Here is a 19,104-nt window from a genome sequence, read left to right on the forward strand (position 1 = left end):
TTTGATTCTACAGATTTTCTAGATTTGCCAGAATATTTTTTTGTATTTTAATCATAAGTTTGAAGAAATATTTCACAAATATTCTTCGACAAAAAAACAAGCTAAAATTAAGAATTAAATTAAAATGTATTTCTTTTTCTTTAAAATAAAAATACAATTGTTTTACTTGAACATTGATTTAAATTGTCAGGAAAGAAGATGTGTTTAAAAATCATAAAATAATTTTCAAGGTTGTATTTTTTCTCTAAAATTGTCTTTCTGAAAGTTATAAGAACTAAAGTAAAAAAAATAAATGAATTTATTTAAACAAGTGAAGACCAAGTCGTTAAAATACTTTCTTGGATTTTCAAATTTTATTTGAGTTTTGTCTCTCAGAATTAAAAATGTCGAGCAAAGCGAGACCAGCTTGCTAGTAAATAAATACAATTTAAAAAATAGAGGCAGCTCACTGGTAAGTGCTGCTATTTGAGCTATTCTTAGAACAGGCCAGCGGGCGACTCATCTGGTAGTGACCCCTGATGTACAGCATATCAACATTTGAGGTCAAACTTTTATCTCCCTAAAGTAATTGGAAATGGAAGGAAAAACATAATGCTGTATTGTTTCATAAGCATTTATTTCATTACATTTAAAACCCAGTAGAACTTGTTTGAGTGTAAAAATAGGGTTGAATGCCCTTTACCGTTGAAGTTCTGTCTGGTTAATTATGGACTCATGATTCCAAATGTGGACGCCACCTAACCCGGCTGACTGCAGGCAAAAGATGCTGCTCTCCAGGAAACCTCACAGCACTTAAGGACAGTAGTTACCTTTTGAAAACCTACTTTATTTCTGGATTTCCATAGTGTGGGGAAAAACATGAAGACAAGTACTGGCTGTGAAAGAATAAGTTATTCATGAGGCTAACAAAAGCGTGTAAGACATGATGACAGCCTGTGATGCTGGCACGCTGACCAGTCTTATCTGTACAGGTAGTCTGCTTGGATGTTGGCCGCGATCTCAGCCTCCCATCGGTCTCCATTGTTGAGCAGCTTCTCTTTGTTGTACAGCAGCTCCTCGTGTGTTTCTGTCGAGAACTCAAAGTTTGGGCCCTGTGGGAAAAAAGAACAAGCACACACGTCTAAGAACGATCGGGACAAACTGTTCAAATGCAATGTTATAGTTAAAAAGGTAAAGTACCAATGATTGTCTCACACACACTAAGTGAGGCAAAATCATTCTCTGCATTTGACCTCACCCTTGATCACCCCCTGGGAGGTGAGGGAAGCAGCGAGCAGCAGCAGTGGCCGCGCCCGGGAATCAGTTTTGCTGTTTTAACACCCAATTCTAACCCTTGATGCTGAGTGCCAAGCAGGTCATCTTTCAAAATAAATAGACATAAATAATCCCTTCTTTTTGTTGATAATTGGTTGCAGGCCCAACCGTGTAAAGCAGGGGTGTCCGAAGTGCGACCCGGGGGCCATTTGCAGCCCGCAGCTAATCATTTACCGGCCCGCCACACATTCTGCAAAAATTGCAAAATTGATAGTATTGCAAAAATAAAAAATAAAACATTTAAAAAAAGTGGAATGAGGTGAAATCTAATGAGAAAAAGTGGCAATGTTGACACAAAGCTGCCATGCAGGCAGTGTTTTTGTCTTTATTTTCTTTTTTTCCATTGCTCAAAAAAAAAAAAAGGACAAAAAAATCTATGTTCTAATGAATTATTACTTGAAAATTATCACTTTAAAATGTTTTATGTGGAAAAATATTGCATATGTTGTGTGGTTGCCATATAAAAACATCAAAGTTTTGACAAAAGAACATAAACAAAATAATAGTAAATCTTAAAATCCACAGACATATCGGAAGTTTATCTTGAAATTTAAGTGTTAAAAGTAAAAAAAAACTAATAAAAATGCATTACTTTATGAGTGGGGAACCTTTCGGATCTCAAATATACTTAGTAGGATTTTATTTAACTTTTCACTGTGATTACCGTATTTTTCGGAGTATAAGTCGCACCTGCTGAAAATGCATAATAAAGAAGGAAAAAAACATATATAAGTCACACTGGAGTATAAGTTGCATTTTTGGGGGAAATGTATTTGATAAAATCCAACACCAAGAATAGACATTTGAAAGGCAATTTAAAACAAATAAAGAATAGTGAACAACAGGCTGAATAAGTGTACGTTATATGAGGCATAAATAACCAACTGAGAAGGTGCCTGCTATGTTAACCTAACATATTATGGTAAGAGTCATTCAAATAACTATAACATAGAACATGCTATACCTTTACCAAACAATCAGTCACTCCTAATCGATAAATCCCATGAAATCTTATACGTCTAGTCTCTTACGTGAATGAGCTAAATAATATTAATTGATATTTTGCGGTAACGTGTTAATAATTTCACACATAAGTTGCTCCTGAGTATAAGTCGCACCCCCGGCCAAACTATGAAAAAAACTGCGACTTATAGTCCGAAAAATACGCTACTCAAAAATATTAAATAATCAAAATCAATAGTGTCCTGCATTATTGATCTTTGAGGGCTTTAATTGCTAAATAAAGGAACTCTCCTGAAGGAATCAATAAAGTACTATCTATCTATCTAAATACTGCATATTTCAATATTACTATAAAAAAACAAAGTTGTCTTTGACAGAAAAGGCATAAAACCTTATTTATTTTACTTTATATCAACCTCAAGTTGATATCGAGATTTACTGTAAGCATTAAATAAAAAATAGTAATAATAACTTGACTTATTTTTAACATTTTAATGACTGAGACCCTCTATGCTCCCCATGAGCCCTAAGGATTAAAAAAGAAATCCATATATTTTGTTATGGTTTGAAAATGAAAATATCAAAATGACCTGGGCCACCACTTCATTTAATGTGGCCCAAGATTTGAAATAATATGAGGTACTTTACAAAATGGATTAGTTCCTTCCATTTTGACGGAAACAAACACACATATTGCATGCTTTTAAAATGTATTATCTAATAATGCAACAACATTTTTTTTAATCATGTTTGTCATTACTCTGAAAAGCAATTGACACTTGTAAATACAGTCGTCCCTCCAAGTTTGCGACTTTACTCTATCGCGGATTTGTTTTTGTTTTGTTAGCTGTTTTTTAAAGAATAGTCTACTTATTTATGGACTAAATTAAGCTATTTTTATAGCTAAGTAAGCTACTATCTATACCACAGTAGTTGTGGCCACTGGGTTAGACCTAACCAATCAGCGTGCTGTTCAGTATCGTGGCCACTGATTGGCTCAGCCTCCACAGTATTACTATGTTGGATTAATTAGCGCTAAAAGTGACCATGTAAGTGTTTTTTAATGTCTATACAGCTTTGTAATGTTCCAAACTTTTTTATGCTAAGAAAATAGTTCTAATTTGGCAGGAATTCATTTACACCATGGGAGTCGAACTTTATTTAAAACCTTTTGGTCAAAATAAAAAAAATAACGACTAGAGATGTCTGAAAATATCGGACTGCCAATATTCTCAGCCGATAAATGCTTTAAGATGTGATATCGGAAATTATAGGTATCGGTTTCAAAATGTACATTTTATTACTTTTTAAAACGCCGCTGTACGGAGTTGTATACGGATGTACGGAGAAGTACAGAGCGCCAATAAACCTTAGAGGCACTTCCTTTGCATGCCGGCCCAATCACATTATATCTACTGCTTTTCACACACACAAGTGAATGCAAGGCATACTTGGTCAACAGCCATACAGGACACACTGAGGGTGGCCGTATAAAGAACTTTAACACTGTTACAAATATGCGCCACACTGTGAGCCCACACCAAACAAGAATGACAAACACATTTTGGGAGAACATCCACACCGTAACACAACATAAACACAACAGAACAAATACCCAGAACCCCTTGCAGCACTAACTCTTCCAGGACGCTACAATATGCATCCCCCGCTACCCTCGACCACGCCCACCTCAACCTCCTCATGCTCTCTCTTGGAGAGCATGTCCCAAATTCCAAGCTGCTGTTTTGAGGAATGTTATAAAAACTAATGCACTTTGTGACTTCAATAATAAATATGGGAGTGCCTTGTCGGCCTTTTCTTCCATAACTTGAGTTGATTTATTTTGGAAAACCTTGTTACATTGTTTAATGCATCCAGAGGGGCATCATAACAAAATTAGGCATAATAATGTGTTCATTCCACCCCTGTATATATCGGTTGATATCGGAATCGGTAATTTAGAGTTGGAAAATATCGGAATATCAGATATCGGCAAAAAAGAAATTATCGGACATCTCTAATAATGACAAATATGTGCACCCTGGACAAGTCGCCACCTCATCGCAGGGCCAACACAGATAGACGGACAACATTCACACACTAGGGACCATTTAGTGTTGCCAGTCAACCTATCCCCAGGTGCATGTCTTTGGAGGTGGGAGGGAACCCACGCATGCAAACTCCACACAGAAAGATCCCGAGCCCGGGATTGAACTCAGGACCTTCGTATTGTGAGGCACATGCACTAACCCCCGTTCCATCGTGCTGCCCTACACATATATAAATATTATCAAATGCATAGGTAATGTATGAATCCTTATACATGTATATCCATAAATGATTCACGGTTACAGGCGGCCCTCGGAGGCCAGTTTCAACTGCGATGTGGCCCTCGGTGAAAACCAGTTCGACTCCCCTGGTGTAAATGAATTTCCTGACAAATTCGGACTATTTTCTTTGCTTAAAAAACAGCTTGTAACAGTACGAAGCTCTATAGACATTAAAAACACCTACATAGTCACCTTAAACGCTCATAATCCAACAAACCATATTTCCTTGAATTGCCGCCGGGTATATAGTATGCGCCTACCTAGAATTACTGCTGGGTCAAACTCGTTTCGCAAAATATTATTTTTTATTAGCGAATGTCTAGAATTTCCACCGGGTCAAACTTATCACGTCACGAGTGACACTTCACCTGTCATCATTTTCAAAATGGAGGAGGCTGATTTCAATCATTTGAAATCGCATAAAGGGAAGAAGATTAAGAGCTATTCAGTAGGATTTAAGGTCCAAGCTATTGAATATGATAAAAAGAACAGTAAGCAGCTATGTTTTATTAATATACCGTAGCTGCGTGTGTCAAAAATGAGTCATTAAATGACTCCCGCCTCCTGGTGGTAGAGGGCGCTAGTGATCCTTCTTGCGACTACTCGGCTGCAGAAGAAGTGACAACAAGCAGCAAGAGTGATCGTTAATTTTTTCCTCTCGCTTGCACTTTTAACATGGAGGATTACATATCTAAAATAAAACAGTTTTTTTAAACTGGACTTTCAATCGAAGCAGGAGGTAATAAAGGAAGATCTCCATCCAGACAGAGAGACTTTTAAAACTGAAGAAAGATAAGGAAGACTTCTATAAACAAGTTATCGATGCTTTTGATCAGAAGGAGCTGCGCATGGACTTCATTTATAAGTAAAGGTAAGACCGTAATAACGTTTTTTTTTTGTATTAAATGTGCTTTTCATGATGGTATCCTTACATCACACTCAAATTTATAAGCGCAGGCCTAAATTTACCGCATGCCTTTGGTAAGTGCCGGAGTGAGAAGAGGTTTTAAATTAATTAGCGCCCCGGCGGAAACTCAAGGAAATACGGTAGTCATGCTGTGGAGGCTGCAAGACAAGTTGTCTAGTATGTTCACTATTTTATTTAATGACTAAAGTGTATGTGCTTGCAAAGGATGCAAACACCTCATTCTGTTTTTAATTTGTTTTAGGAGACTTTTTACGTGTTTTTAAGAGTATTTTTACGAGTTTTAGGAGTTTGTTTTTTTTTTTACATATTTTAGGAGTCTTTATGTGTTTTAGGAGTCTTATTATGTGTTTTAGGAGTAATTTACGTTTTAGATGTCACTGTGCATCTCTTTGGAGTCATTTTGTGTGTTTTGGAGTCGTTTTTAATGTGTTAGAAGGTGGTTGTTGTGTTTTAAATGTTTTACTAGTCATTTTAATGTGTTAAGTCATGTTATGCATTTGTGTTTCGCACAAGAGGTAGAACATCTCACTCTGTGTTTTCTGGAATCAATTTACCCGAAGATTTTGTGTTCAAATAAAGCAAATTACATATTTTGTGGTCCCCTTTATTTAGAAAAGTACGGAAAAGTATCAAAATACATTTAGGTACCAGTACCAAAATATTGGTATGGGGACAACACTAGGGGGTAGACCCTGGACAAGGGCCAACACAGATGGACAGGTGTATGTCCTTTAGAGGTGGGAGGCAGCCGTAGTAACATGCAATCTCCACACAGTAAGACTCCGAGCGCGGGGATCGAACCTTCGTGTTGTGAGGCACAGGCACCAACCCTCACAAATCAATTCACTCAATATTTCCAGAAGGAAGTTTTGACGGATGATGATGTTGTGTAAGTGCAACAATTTGACCAATTCTAATGTTGTATATTCTGAGGCATGAGACTGTCACCTCGACAATGGCGTCCACAGGACAGGCTTCCTGGCAGAAGCCACAGTAGATGCACTTGGTCATGTCGATGTCGTAGCGCGTGGTCCTCCTGCTGCCGTCCGCTCGAGTCTCCGCCTCAATGGTGATTGCCTGGACAACACCACATCCATGTTGAAGAATAACACACTATTTGAACTGAACTGAAATGAAAGAAGATGTTCACCTGAGCGGGACATACGGCCTCACACAGCTTACAGGCGATGCAGCGCTCCTCTCCACTGGGGTAGCGACGCAGGGCGTGCTCACCACGGAAGCGGGGCGAAAGGGGGCCCTTCTCAAAGGGGTAGTTGATAGTGGCGGGTTCACGGAAAAGGTAACTCATGGTCATCCCCAAACCTGAGGGAGGGACAAAGATGAATCACAACAAACAGGAATCAAAGTCCTATGTGTTTGTGTGTGCGTATACACACACACACACACCGATACAAATAATGGCTTTTTTTCCCCGATATCCGATATTGTCCAACTCTTAATTACCGATTCCGATATCAACCTATAGCGATATATACAGTGGTGGAATGAACACATTATTATGCCTAATTTTGTTGTGATGCCCCGCTGGATGCATTAAACAATGTAACAAGGATTTCCAAAATAAATCAACTCAAGTCATGGAAAAAAATGCCAACATGGCACTGCCATATTTATTACTGTTTTTTAAAATTGTTTTTACTGTATATTAATGATATTTTTAAAATCCTTAAAAAACTCAACTGTATTCTTTTTGCTGATGATACAAGTCCCTACTGTTCTGGGCAAGACCTTGACCAACTCCTAGAGACTGTAGAGCTTGAACTCCACATACTAAAGCAATGGTTTGATGCCAATAAACTATCAATCAACCTAAATAAAACTAAATATATAATTTTTGGAAATAGGAAAAATAACATACAGCGTCATATAAGAATTGATATGGAGATAGAAAGGGTGTATTCAATAACATTCTTGGGAATCTATATAGACGATAAATTAAATTGGAAACTGTACATAAATATACTTAAGACAAAGATGGCAAAAAATATTGCTATGTTACATAAAATTAAAAACTCTGTAAATCAAAAGGCTCTTATCATGTTATATAATTCTTTCATACTCCCATATCTTAATTATTGCGTTGAAATCTGGGGAAACAATTACAAATCAAACATCATCTCTATATTCTTACTTCAAAAGAAAGCGATTAGAATTGTAAATTATGCAAATTATCATGACCATACCAATGCTCTGTTCATTAAATTAAAAACATTAAAACTACACGATCTTGTTGACCTCAATACTACTATTGTGGCTTACAAAGCTCATAACCACATGCTGCCTGGGTGTTTACAAGTGAGATTTAAACCCAGAGAGAATCCCTATGACCTCAGAGGTTCAGCTTTCTTTCAGAAAGCAAAAATAAGAACAAACTTAAGAAGTAGATGTGTTTCTGTTAGAGGAGTTCAACTGTGGAACAGCTTTGATGATTGCTTCAAATGTTCCAGTTCCATTCACACATTTAAAAAACACTTTAAGACCAATGTCTTGAAAAAATATATCACTCTTGAATCAAAATTGTAGTTAATACTATGATCAATGTTAATTAAAAACTAAACATGAGATATAAATAATAATAGAAGTACAATTGTTTGTATATATGGTAAATATAATTAGTGCAAAGGTTTAATATGTACACAGGGATATTTCACATGCCTGTGCTGTGTATAAAATTTAAATACGTTCATGTTGTTTATAATGTTGTTTATAATGTGTATTTATAAAAAGTTGTGCAAAGGACATTTTATCATTTTCGGAAGTTTATTTTGTACTTGAAATAGTTTATAGTGTTAGGCGCAATAAGTGTTTAACTTCAGCCTAAACCCTTTCGGTCTGCACATTTTTTATTTTTAATCTATGAATGTACAACTTTTTATTTTCAATCTATGAATGTACAACTGTTTGTTTGCTTTGTTGACCATTGACCGAAGAACAATAAACATAAACAAGTCATAAAAGTGAAGTGAATTATATTTATATAGCGCACTTCTCTAGTGACTCAAAGCGCTTTACATAGTGAAACCCAATATCTAAGTTACATTTAAACCAGTGTGGGTGGCACTGGGAGCACGTGGGTAAAGTGTCTTGCCCAAGGACACAACGGCAGTGACTAGGATGGCGGAAGTGGGAATCGAACCTGCAACACTCACGTTGCTGCCACAGCCACTCTACCAACCGAGCTATGCCGCCCCACAAAAGTTCATTATTGTTTTTAACATGCCTCAAAACAGCAGCTTGGAATTTGGGACATGCTCTCTCAGGGAGGTTGAGGTGGGCGGGGTCGAGGGTAGCGGGGGGGTGTATATAGTAGCGTCCTGGAAGAGTTAGTGCTGCAAATGATTCTGGGTTTTTGTCCTGTTGCGTTTATGTTGTGTTACGGTGCGGATGTTCTCCCGAAATGTGTTTGTCATTCTTGTTTGGTGTGGGCTCACAGCGTGGCGCATATTTGTAACACTGTTAAAAGTTGTTTATACGGCCACCCTCCATGTGACCTGTATGGCTGTTGACCAAGTATGTGTTGCATTCCCCTGTGTGTGTGAAAATCCATAAATATTTTGTGATTGGACCGGCACGCAAAGGCAGTGCCTTTAAGGTTTATTGGCGCTCTGTACTTCTCCTAACGTCCGTGTACCACTCCGTACAGCAGCGTTTTAAAAAGTCATACATTTTAATTTTTGAAACTGATACCGATAATTTCCGATATTACTTTTTAAAGCATTTATCAGCCGATATCGGACACCTCTAATATGTATATATACATATATATATATATATGTGTGTATGTATGTGTATATATATATATATATATATATATATATATATATATATATATATATATATATATATATATTATTTTTTTACTTATTGTTTTAATCATCACACAATTTTGGGGGATATTTTTTTTCACTTTTTCTCAGGGAGTAAGTCCCTCAAGGGTTGAGGGTAGAACCCAAACCATTTAAATGAGAGCCAATACTAGTTTTTGCTTTTTTCGTGTTATTTTGCACAAGTCACTTTTGTTAAAAAAATACAATTGTATGTAGCATTTCATACACTATATAATTTACAACAATACTAGCAAATTCTAAATCTTAAAAACTAAGCTTTATAAATATGTGTCATTATGTTTACTTTAGTTACTTTCTATCTATTTACATCGTAGTTTGAATGTTGAAGGTGTACTGTATTCAAGACAAGCGGTAGTTTGAAAAAGTAAAAACAATGCATTTGAAGACACTTGATGATATTGATGCTCATCTCTCAGCATTTACCTGATTAGCAAACAATGTGTGTATTTGTATGAAAGAGTAGTCTAGTGTTTTTTAGTTTGGGGACATTACTGAAACAAACAGTGGTGATCATGCTAGCAAATGAATGATGCGGCACCTCTGAAGAGCTCCGTCCATAGGAGAGTAGTTGCAGCACGGTCAGTGATGGACCTCAAGTCTGTGGCCTCCTCTTGAGCGTTAACATACTCTGCAATCACATGTTTAAAACCATTGTGTGGAATGCAGACCTCACACGTCTATTATCTTGAGCCGAGGACTCACTGAAGCCACTGCGTTGCACGCCGACACTGAAAGGACGTGCGAGAGTGCACCCAAGCGCGCCTGCAAGTGCATGAACGTCTTTTAATGTTGCTGTTTACAGAAATATCGCTGGTAAACAAGGAGTACCTGGCTTGGCGTAGCAGTAGAGAAGACGCAGGTTCAGCGAAGCAGACATCTGAAAATAAAAAAGACAATCAAAAAATCAGGTAAGATTGTAAGAATGTAGGAAAAAAAGAAAAATTAAACGTGCATAGATTTGTGATGTATTGAGAATTTTTTTTTTTAAATAACAGGGTATCCAAATGTAAAAAAAAATCAACAGTAAGAATGTAAAAAACAAAAAAAAACAAGCAAAATTAAAAAAAAAAAAAAGACCAAAAATTTGTGATGTAATGAGAAAACAACTGACAATTTTATAGTAACAACTCAGGTGTGTCCAAGTTTAAATAATCAACTGTAAGAATGTTTAAAAAAAAAAAAGAAAAGCAATAAAAAACTTGTTATGTAATGAGAAAAAAAACTGACAATTTTATACCAGTAACTCAGGGGTGTTTAGATAATAAAAAACAACAACAACAGTAACAATAAATAAATGAAAAAATAATCAAAAATTTGTGATGGAATGATAATAAAACTAACTATTTTATACTAACACAGGAGTGTCCAAATTTGGAAAAAAAACCCCAGTTAGAATAAATAAATAAAAAATGAGCAAAAATTTGTGATGAAATGAAAAAACCTGACAATTTTATACCAATAACTAAGGGTGTCCAAATTTAAAAAATTAACAGTGAGAATGGAAAAAAAAAAAAGGAAAGAAAAACAAAGAGCAAAAATGTGTGATGTAATGATAAAAAAACTGACAATTTTATACTAAAAAGTCAGGCTATCCAAATTGAAAAAATCAACAGTAAGAATATTAAAAAAGGCGCAAAAATTTGTGAAGTAATGACAAAAAAACTGACAATTTTATAGTAATAACTCAGGGGGGTCCAAACTTAAAAAAAAAAACAGTAATAAGGTTAAAAAATTAAAACAACCAAAATTACAACTGACAATTATACTCTAATAATTCAGGAGTGTTCAAATAAAAAAAACAATAGTAAGAATGTAAAAAAAATTATAACTATAAATAAATAAAAAGAGCAAACATTTGTTAAGTAATGACAAAAAAACGGACAATTTTATAATAATAACTCAGGGGTGTCCAAACTTATAGAAAACAACAGTAAGAAGGTTAAAAAATTTAAATAAAACAGCTACCCCGTCTTCCGCCCGATTGTAGCTGGGATGGGCGCCAGCGCAACCCGCGGCCCCGAGAAGGGAATAAGCGGTAGAAAATGGATGGAAAATTACAACTGACAATTATACACTAATAATTCAGTGGTGTCCAAATAAAAAAACAACAGCAGCAAAAATTTAATTAAATAAATGAATTAATAAAACCATGAGCAAAAATTTGTGATGTAATGACAAATAAACAGACAATTTTATAGTCATAACTAAGGGGTGTAAAAACTTAAAAAAAAACAACAGTAAGAATGTAAAAACAAAAACAAAAAACAGCTAAAGTTACAACTGACAATTACATACTAATAATTCAGGGGTGTCCAAATAAAAAAAAAAAAAAAAAAAAAGAGCAAAAATGTGTGAGGTAATGAGGAAAAAACTGACAATTTTATACTAGTAACTCAGGGGTGTCCGAACTTAGAAATACAACAGTAACAATGTAAAAAAACAAAACCAAAAAAAAAAACACAAAAATTTTTTGTGATGTAATAATAATAAAAAAAAAAAAAAAAAGTTATACTAATAACTCAGGGGTGTCCAAACTTCCAAAAATCCCCAGTAAGAATGTTTATTTGTTGGAAAGAGTAGTCTGGTATGAGTGTTTTGTTTGGGACATTACTGAATCAAACAGTGCTGACGTGCACCTACAAATAAAACAAGACAATCAAAACATGAGATTATGTCAACATTACTGATGGAAACGTGGGCGCGCCCCCTGGACGTGAAATCTGGTATTACACCAGTGGCATGACACATTTGAGGAGTGCTGGAAGAATTGGAAATAACGGGTTCACGTGCTGTTTCAACCTCTCACGGGAGATTGACAAAAGTGGATAAACGTCGGCAAACTACTTGAATATGTTCTTCAACATTTTCAAGCAGGCGGCGCGTCATGTTGCGAATGAGAAAATGATATACAACCACTTATATTTAATAATACAACTTTAACATTTGACCAGCAAACAATTAAACATGGCGACACGGTAAAGAATCTAGGTATTATCTACGACCCGCCTCTCTCCTTTGAGTCACACATTAAAATCCTTACTAAAACGCCCTTCTTTCATCTCCGTAATATCGCTAAAATTGGCTCCATTTTGTCCACTAACGACGCTGAGATCATTATCCATGCGTTTGTTACGCCTCGTCTCCATTACTGTAACCTATTATTTTGTCTAGCATTAAAAGATTACAGTTGGTACAAAATGCGGCTGGCTAGACTTTTGATAAGAACAACAAATTTTGATCATATTACGCCTATACTGTATATACCTTATATACATATTTACATACATATATACCTATACTGGCTCCCTGTGCACTTAAGATGTGACTTTAAGGTTTTACTACTTACGTATAAAATACTACACGGTCTAGCTCCATCCTATCTTGCCGATTGTATTGTACCATATGTCCCGGCAAGAAATCTGCCTTCAAAGGACTCCGGCTTATTAGTGATTCCCAAAGCCCAAAAAAAGTCTGCGGGCTATAGAGCGTTTATTATTCAGGCTCCAGTACTCTGGAATGCCCTCCCGGTAACAGTTCGAGATGCCACCTCAGTAGAAGCATTTAAGTCTCACCAGTGGTTCTTAACCTGGGTTCGATTGAACCCTAGGGGTTCGGTAAGTCGGCATCAGGCGTTCGACGGAGGTCAAAACACACCCGATTCATCATGTCAAAAAAAACTTCCACCAATCGTATTATGATTTGCAAGTGTCTAATTTGTTGTGAGTTCATGCACTGTGTCGGTTTTGTTCTTTGAACAAGGTGATGTTCATGCACGGTTCATTTTGTGCACCAGTAAAAAAAAAACAACATGGTAACACTTTAGTATGGGAACATATTCACCATTAATTAGTGGCTTATTAACATGCAAATTAGTGCTAGGGTCATCATTAAGTACTTATTAATGCCTTATTGGGCACAGCTTCATTATAACCCTAACTCTCTAACCCTCACCAAATAACTCCAAATAAAGTCTTTGTTACTTAGAATTTGTTCCCCTAGTGTCAAAAAACCTTTAAATTAAGTCTTTGTTACTGAGAATATGTTCCCCATACTAAAGTGTTACCAAAAACACATAACTTTGTCTTAAAATAAAAAATAAAAAACATTTTATTTTTCACTAAGACGGGTTTGGTGAATGCGCATATGAAACTAATGGTGTTCGAGACCTCCAACAAGGTTAAGAACCACCGCTCTAGCCTTTAAATAGACCCCCTTTTTAGACCAGTAGATCTGCCGTTTCTTTTCTTTTCCTCCTCTGTCCCACTCTCCCTTGTGGAGGGGGTCCGGTCCGGTGGCCATGGATGAAGTACTGGCTGTCCAGAGTCGGGACCCAGGATGGAATGCTTGCCAGTGTATCGGTTGGGGACATCCCTGCGCTGCTGATATGCCTCCGCTTGGGATGGTTTCCTGCTGGGTCCACTTTGGATGGGACTCTCGCTACTATATTGGATCCACTTTGGACTGGACTCTCACGGTTACGTTAGATCCACTATGGATTGAACTTTCAGAGTATCATGTTAGGTGGGGTATGGGGGGGTTGCCCACATATGTGGTCCTCTCCAAGGTTTCTCATAGTCATCATTGTCGACGTCCCACTGGGGGCGAGTTTTTCCTCACCCTTATGTGGGCTCTACCGAGGATGTTGTTGTGGTTTGTGCAGCCCTTTGAAAGATTGGTGATTTAGGGCTATATAAATAAACATTGATTAATAAAACAAGACAATTTTTAGACCAGTTGATCTGCCGTTTCTTTTCTTTTTCTGTCCCACTCTCCCTTGTGGAGGGGGTCCGGTCCGGTGGCCATGGATGAAGCACTGGCTGTCCAGAGTCGGGACCCAGGATGGACCACTCGTCCAGAGTCGGGACCAAGGATGGACCGCTCGCCTGCGTATCAGTTGGCGACATCTCTGCGCTGCTGATCCGCCTCCACTTTGGACGGGACTCTCGCTACTATATTGGATCCACTTTGGACTGGACTCTCACGGTTATGTTAGATCCACTATGGATTGGACTTTCACAATATCATGTTAGACCCACTCAACATCCATTGCTTTCGGTCCCCTGGGGGGCGGGGGTTGCCCACATATGTGGTCCTCTCCAAGGTTTCTCATTGTCATCATTGTCGACATCCCACTGGGGTGAGTTTTTCCTTGCCCTTATGTGGGCTCTACCGAGGATGTCGTTGTGGTTTGTGCAGCCCTTTGAGACACAAGTGATTTAGGGCTATATAACTAAACATTGATTGATTATATATCGAGTGAGTAAAGGATATATAACCACTTACATATCGACTCAGTAAATGACGTAACCACGCATGCGCAAGTTTAATTTGTCATTGCTCCGCCGCATAACAACACTTCAATAAATGACTCAAAGCGTTTTTAGGAAACATTAAGGCCTCCAATGTGAGAAAAATGTGAAAAATGTGATAAAACATGAGCCGAATGTCACGCCGCGCTCTCTAAATCTCACACGCTAGCACGCAAGCTAACTTAGCAAAATAGAGGACGGGCTCAATTCGTCAGACGCCCACTTGCTTATTAAACCTTAAAAAGAGCATTCGTGCGTCCTTCGACGGTGTTTAATGTCGACATTCGGATGGACGAACGAGAAGCGAGTTTGTTTATTTTGACCTTTGGAGAGTCTTACCTCTGCCGTGTGAGCACTTTCAACCGGAAGACGCCGCTGACTGACATGCGCAGTAAGACCCGAGATGCATTCAAGGTCCTCGGTCATTTGTGCCACGGATCTACTTATAATAAAATCACATTATTTTAAAAACCAAACCCCAAAAATGTAAATTGTGCTCTAGCGCCCCCTAGGAAAAACCACAGACAAAACTGCGTGTAACTTCCGTTAGGAATGTCGTACAGATATAAAACAAAAACCTGTATGTAGGTCTAATTTTTTAGACCTAGATTCCATACACTCACTTTCTTAAGCAAAAATCAACAGGAAGTTGGCAAAAACCCCTTCAAAACAAAAGTTTCCTAAAAAATGTCATTTTTGCCTCTTTGAGCTGTATATTCCCATTGTTGCTTATTAGTTTTTATTCTTATTGTAATATTTCTCTATTTTGTTTCCATTTAAATCCTCATTATTTACTTTTTACTTTTATTTAAATTGATCTCAACACTGTACACTGCTGCTGGAATTTGAATTTTCCTGAAGGAACTCTCCTGAAGGAATCAATAAAGTACTATCCATCTATCTATCTATCTATCTATCTATCTATCTATCTATCTATCTATCTGTAATTTGACTACCTTAAAATGCTTCAAAACTCACCAAACTGGACACACACATCAGGACTGGCGAAAATTTCGATCTAATAAAAAAACCAAAAAAACCCAAAACTCAAAATTGCAGTCTACCGCCCCCTAGGAATAAAACACAGACACAACTGCTTGTAACTTACAGTAGGAATGTCGGAGAGACATGAAACAAAATTCTCTATGTAGGTCTCACTTAGACCTACATTTTAATAATTGACATCTTTCAGCAAAAATCAACAGGAAGTTGGCAATTACCCCTTCAAAACAAAATTTTGTAAAAACTCATCACCTTTTTTCAAACATTATCTTCTCTGAGCGCGTTTGTTGTGTCGGCTTCAAACTCGCACAGGAGAGAGACTGAACCCTTCTGATAAAAGTTATTAAAAGAGTTTTAGTAACTGCTCCGGTTTTGATTTTACGCGCCTTCAAAGAACCCCTGTGCAGTTTCCTAAAATATTTAATTTTTGCCTCTTTGAGCTGTAATCTGACCCCCTTAAACTGCTCCAAAACTCACTAAACTGGACACACACCTCAGGACTGGCGAAAATTACGATCTAATGAAAAAACAACAACCCAAAACTCATAATTGCACTCTAGCGCCCTAAGAATAAAACACAGACAAAACAGCTCCTAGGAAGAAAACACAGACAAAACTGCTTGTAACTTCCGGTAGGAATGTCGGAGAGACATGAAACAAAAACCTCTATGTAGGTCTTACTTAGACCTACATTTTAATAATTGACATCCTTCAGCAAAAATCAACAGGAAGTTGGCAATTACCCCTTCAAAACAAAAGTTTTGTAAGAACCAGTCACCTTTTTTCAAACATTAGTTCCTCTGAGCGAGTTTGTTGTATCGGCTTCAAACTCGCACAGGAGAGAGATTGAACCCTTCTGATTAAAATGTATTAAAAGAGTTTTAATAACTGCCCCAGTTTTGATTTTACACGCCTTCAAAGAACCCCTGTGCAAAGTTTCCTAAAAAAATGTAATTTTTGCCTCTTTGAGCTGTAATTTGACCCACTCAAAATGCTTCAAAACTCACCAAACTCGACACACACCTCAGGACAGGCAAAAATTGCAATCTAATAAAAAAAAAAAAAAAAAAAAAAAAAACCTCTAAATTGCGCTCTAGCGCCCCCTAGGAACAAAACACAGACAAAACTGCTCTTAGGAAGAAAACACAGACAAAACTGCTTGTAACTTCCGGTAGAAACGTCGGAGAGGCATGAAACAAAAACCTCTACGTAGGTCTCACTTAGACCTACATTTTAATAGTTGACAACCTTCAGCAAAAATCAACAGGAAGTTGGCAATTACCCCTTCAAAACAAAAGTTTTGTAAAAACCCGTCACCTTTTTCCAAACATTATATTCTCTGAGCGTGTTTGTTGTGTCGGATTCAAACTCGCACAGGAGAGAGATTGAACTCTTCTGATTAAAAGTTATTAAAATAGTTTTAGTAACTGCTCCGGATTTGAATTTACGCGCCTTCAAATAATCCCTGTGCAAAGTTTCCTAAAAAATGTCATTTTTGCTTCTTTGAGCTGTAATTTGACCCCCTTAAAATGCTTCAAAACTCACCAAACTCGACACACACATCAAGACTGGCAAAAATTGCGATCCAATAAAAAACTAAACCCCAAAACTCTAAATTGCGCTCTAGCGCCCCCTAGGAATAAAACACAGACAAAACTGCTCCTCGGAAGAAAACACAGACAAAACTGCTTGTAACGTCTGGTAAGAATGTCGGAGAGACATGAAACAAAAACCCCTATATAGGTCTCACTTAGACCTACATTTTAATAGTTGACATCCTTCAGCAGAAATCAACAGGAAGTTTGCAATTACCCCTTCAAAACAAAAGTTTTGTAAAAACCCATCACCTTTTTTCAAACATTATCTTCTCTGAGTGCGTTTGTTGTGTTGGCTTCAAACTCGCACAGGAGAGGGATTGAACCCTTCTGATAAAAGTTATTAAAATAGTTGTAGTCACTGCTCCGGTTTTGATTTTACGCGCCTTCAAAGAACCCCTGTGCAAAGTTTCCTAAAAAATGTCATTTTTGCCTCTTTGAGCTGTAATCTGACCTCCTTAAAATGTTTCAAAACTCACCAAACTGGACACACACATCAGGACTGGCAAAAATTGCGATCCAATAAAAAACTAAACCCCAAAACTCTAAATTGCGCTCTAGCACCCCCTAGGAATAAAACACAGACAAAACTGCTCCTAGGAAGAAAACACAGACAAAACTGCTTGTGACGTCTGGTAGGAATGTCGGAGAGACATGAAACAAAAACCCCTATATAGGTCTCACTTAGACCTACATTTTAATAGTTGACATCCTTCAGCAGAAATCAACAGGAAGTTTGCAATTACCCCTTCAAAACAAAAGTTTTGTAAAAAGCCATCACCTTTTTTCAAACATTATCTTCTCTGAGTGCGTTTGTTGTGTCGGCTTCAAACTCGCACAGGAAAGAGATTGAACCCTTCTGATAAAAGTTATTAAAAGAGTTGTAGTAACTGCTCCGGTTTTGATTTTACGCGCCTTCAAAGAACCCCTGTGCAAAGTTTCCTAAAAAAAATGTAATTTTTGCCTCTTTGAGCTGTAATCTGACCCCCTTAAAATGTTTCAAAACTCACCAAACTGGACACACACATCAGGACTGGCAAAAATTGCGATCTAATAAAAAAAAAAACAACCCAAAACTCTAAATTGCGCTCTAGCGCCCCCTAGGAATATAACACAGACAAAACTGCTCCTAGGAAGAAAACACAGACAAAACTGCTTGTGACTTCTTTTCTTTTCTTAGTTTATTTCAAACATGACATACATACAACATTATACATCAGGTAATTTCATCATTTCGTAATACACAATACATCATGTCCGAAAAGGAGTAGGAAGAAGCAAAGCTTATTTAATCCTACCCCTTTTCCACTTCAGAGCGCCCACAAATATATACATTCATTCACTGACCTTTTTTACAGCAAAATATCAAAATGACATCTGTGAGTGAGTAACATTCCGATAGAAATGTCGGAGGGACATGAAACAAAAACTCCTGTGTAGGTCTCACTTAGGCCTATGTTTTAATAATTGACATCCTTCAGCAGAAATCAAAAGTTTTATACAACCCGTCACCTTTTTTCAAACATTATGGGTGACAGAAATAAGCACCAGTGTCACCCCAGGATGCAGGGAAGGTAGGTAAAGGCAGGAAACACCAGCAAAAGTCGGTCCCGTCCATCACTGCTTGCAGCTTTAATTTTATTTCAATTTTTGTTTTAAATAACAAAGTAATTTCGACCACGCCAAAAAAAAGGAAGCACAACACAAATGTCTCACCTCTTATGTGTCATATTTTTCCATAAAAGTGTATCGTGGGTGGAGAGAAGTAGATTTGAGGTGACATCATGCGTCACT

The 19,104-nt window shown here is 37.2% G+C and overlaps 1 protein-coding gene across 1 annotated transcript; it reads right to left on the minus strand.

Annotated features, from left to right (window-relative positions):
• Nucleotides 1-599: 599 nt before the first annotated feature.
• Nucleotides 600-15,155, minus strand: LOC133552689 (NADH dehydrogenase [ubiquinone] iron-sulfur protein 8, mitochondrial-like). The gene is made up of 7 exons (XM_061900071.1): nucleotides 15,053-15,155; nucleotides 10,233-10,281; nucleotides 10,107-10,166; nucleotides 9,943-10,032; nucleotides 6,686-6,858; nucleotides 6,484-6,612; nucleotides 600-1,091 (listed from the first exon to the last, which is right to left on the minus strand). Exons 1-7 carry the CDS (start codon nucleotides 15,137-15,139, stop codon nucleotides 960-962), a joined length of 720 nt encoding a protein of 239 aa, XP_061756055.1. The 5' UTR covers nucleotides 15,140-15,155; the 3' UTR covers nucleotides 600-959.
• Between the last annotated feature and the right edge of the window lie 3,949 nt (nucleotides 15,156-19,104).

The sequence above is a fragment of the Nerophis ophidion genome, linkage group LG05 (genome assembly GCF_033978795.1).
Source record: "Nerophis ophidion isolate RoL-2023_Sa linkage group LG05, RoL_Noph_v1.0, whole genome shotgun sequence".
Classification (NCBI taxonomy): Eukaryota; Metazoa; Chordata; class Actinopteri; order Syngnathiformes; family Syngnathidae; genus Nerophis; species Nerophis ophidion.

Bases quoted from the DNA above. Each gene is read 5' to 3' on its own strand.
- LOC133552689 (XM_061900071.1), bottom strand. From the start codon at position 15,139: ATGACCGAGGACCTTGAATGCATCTCGGGTCTTACTGCGCATGTCAGT. The intron at 10,033-10,106 runs GTGAGTCCTCGG...ATGTGATTGCAG, and splicing joins CGTGCAACGCAGTGGCTTCA to AGTATGTTAACGCTCAAGAG. The intron at 1,092-6,483 runs GTGACAGTCTCA...TTTTTCCCACAG, and splicing joins CTGTGGACGCCATTGTCGAG to GGCCCAAACTTTGAGTTCTC.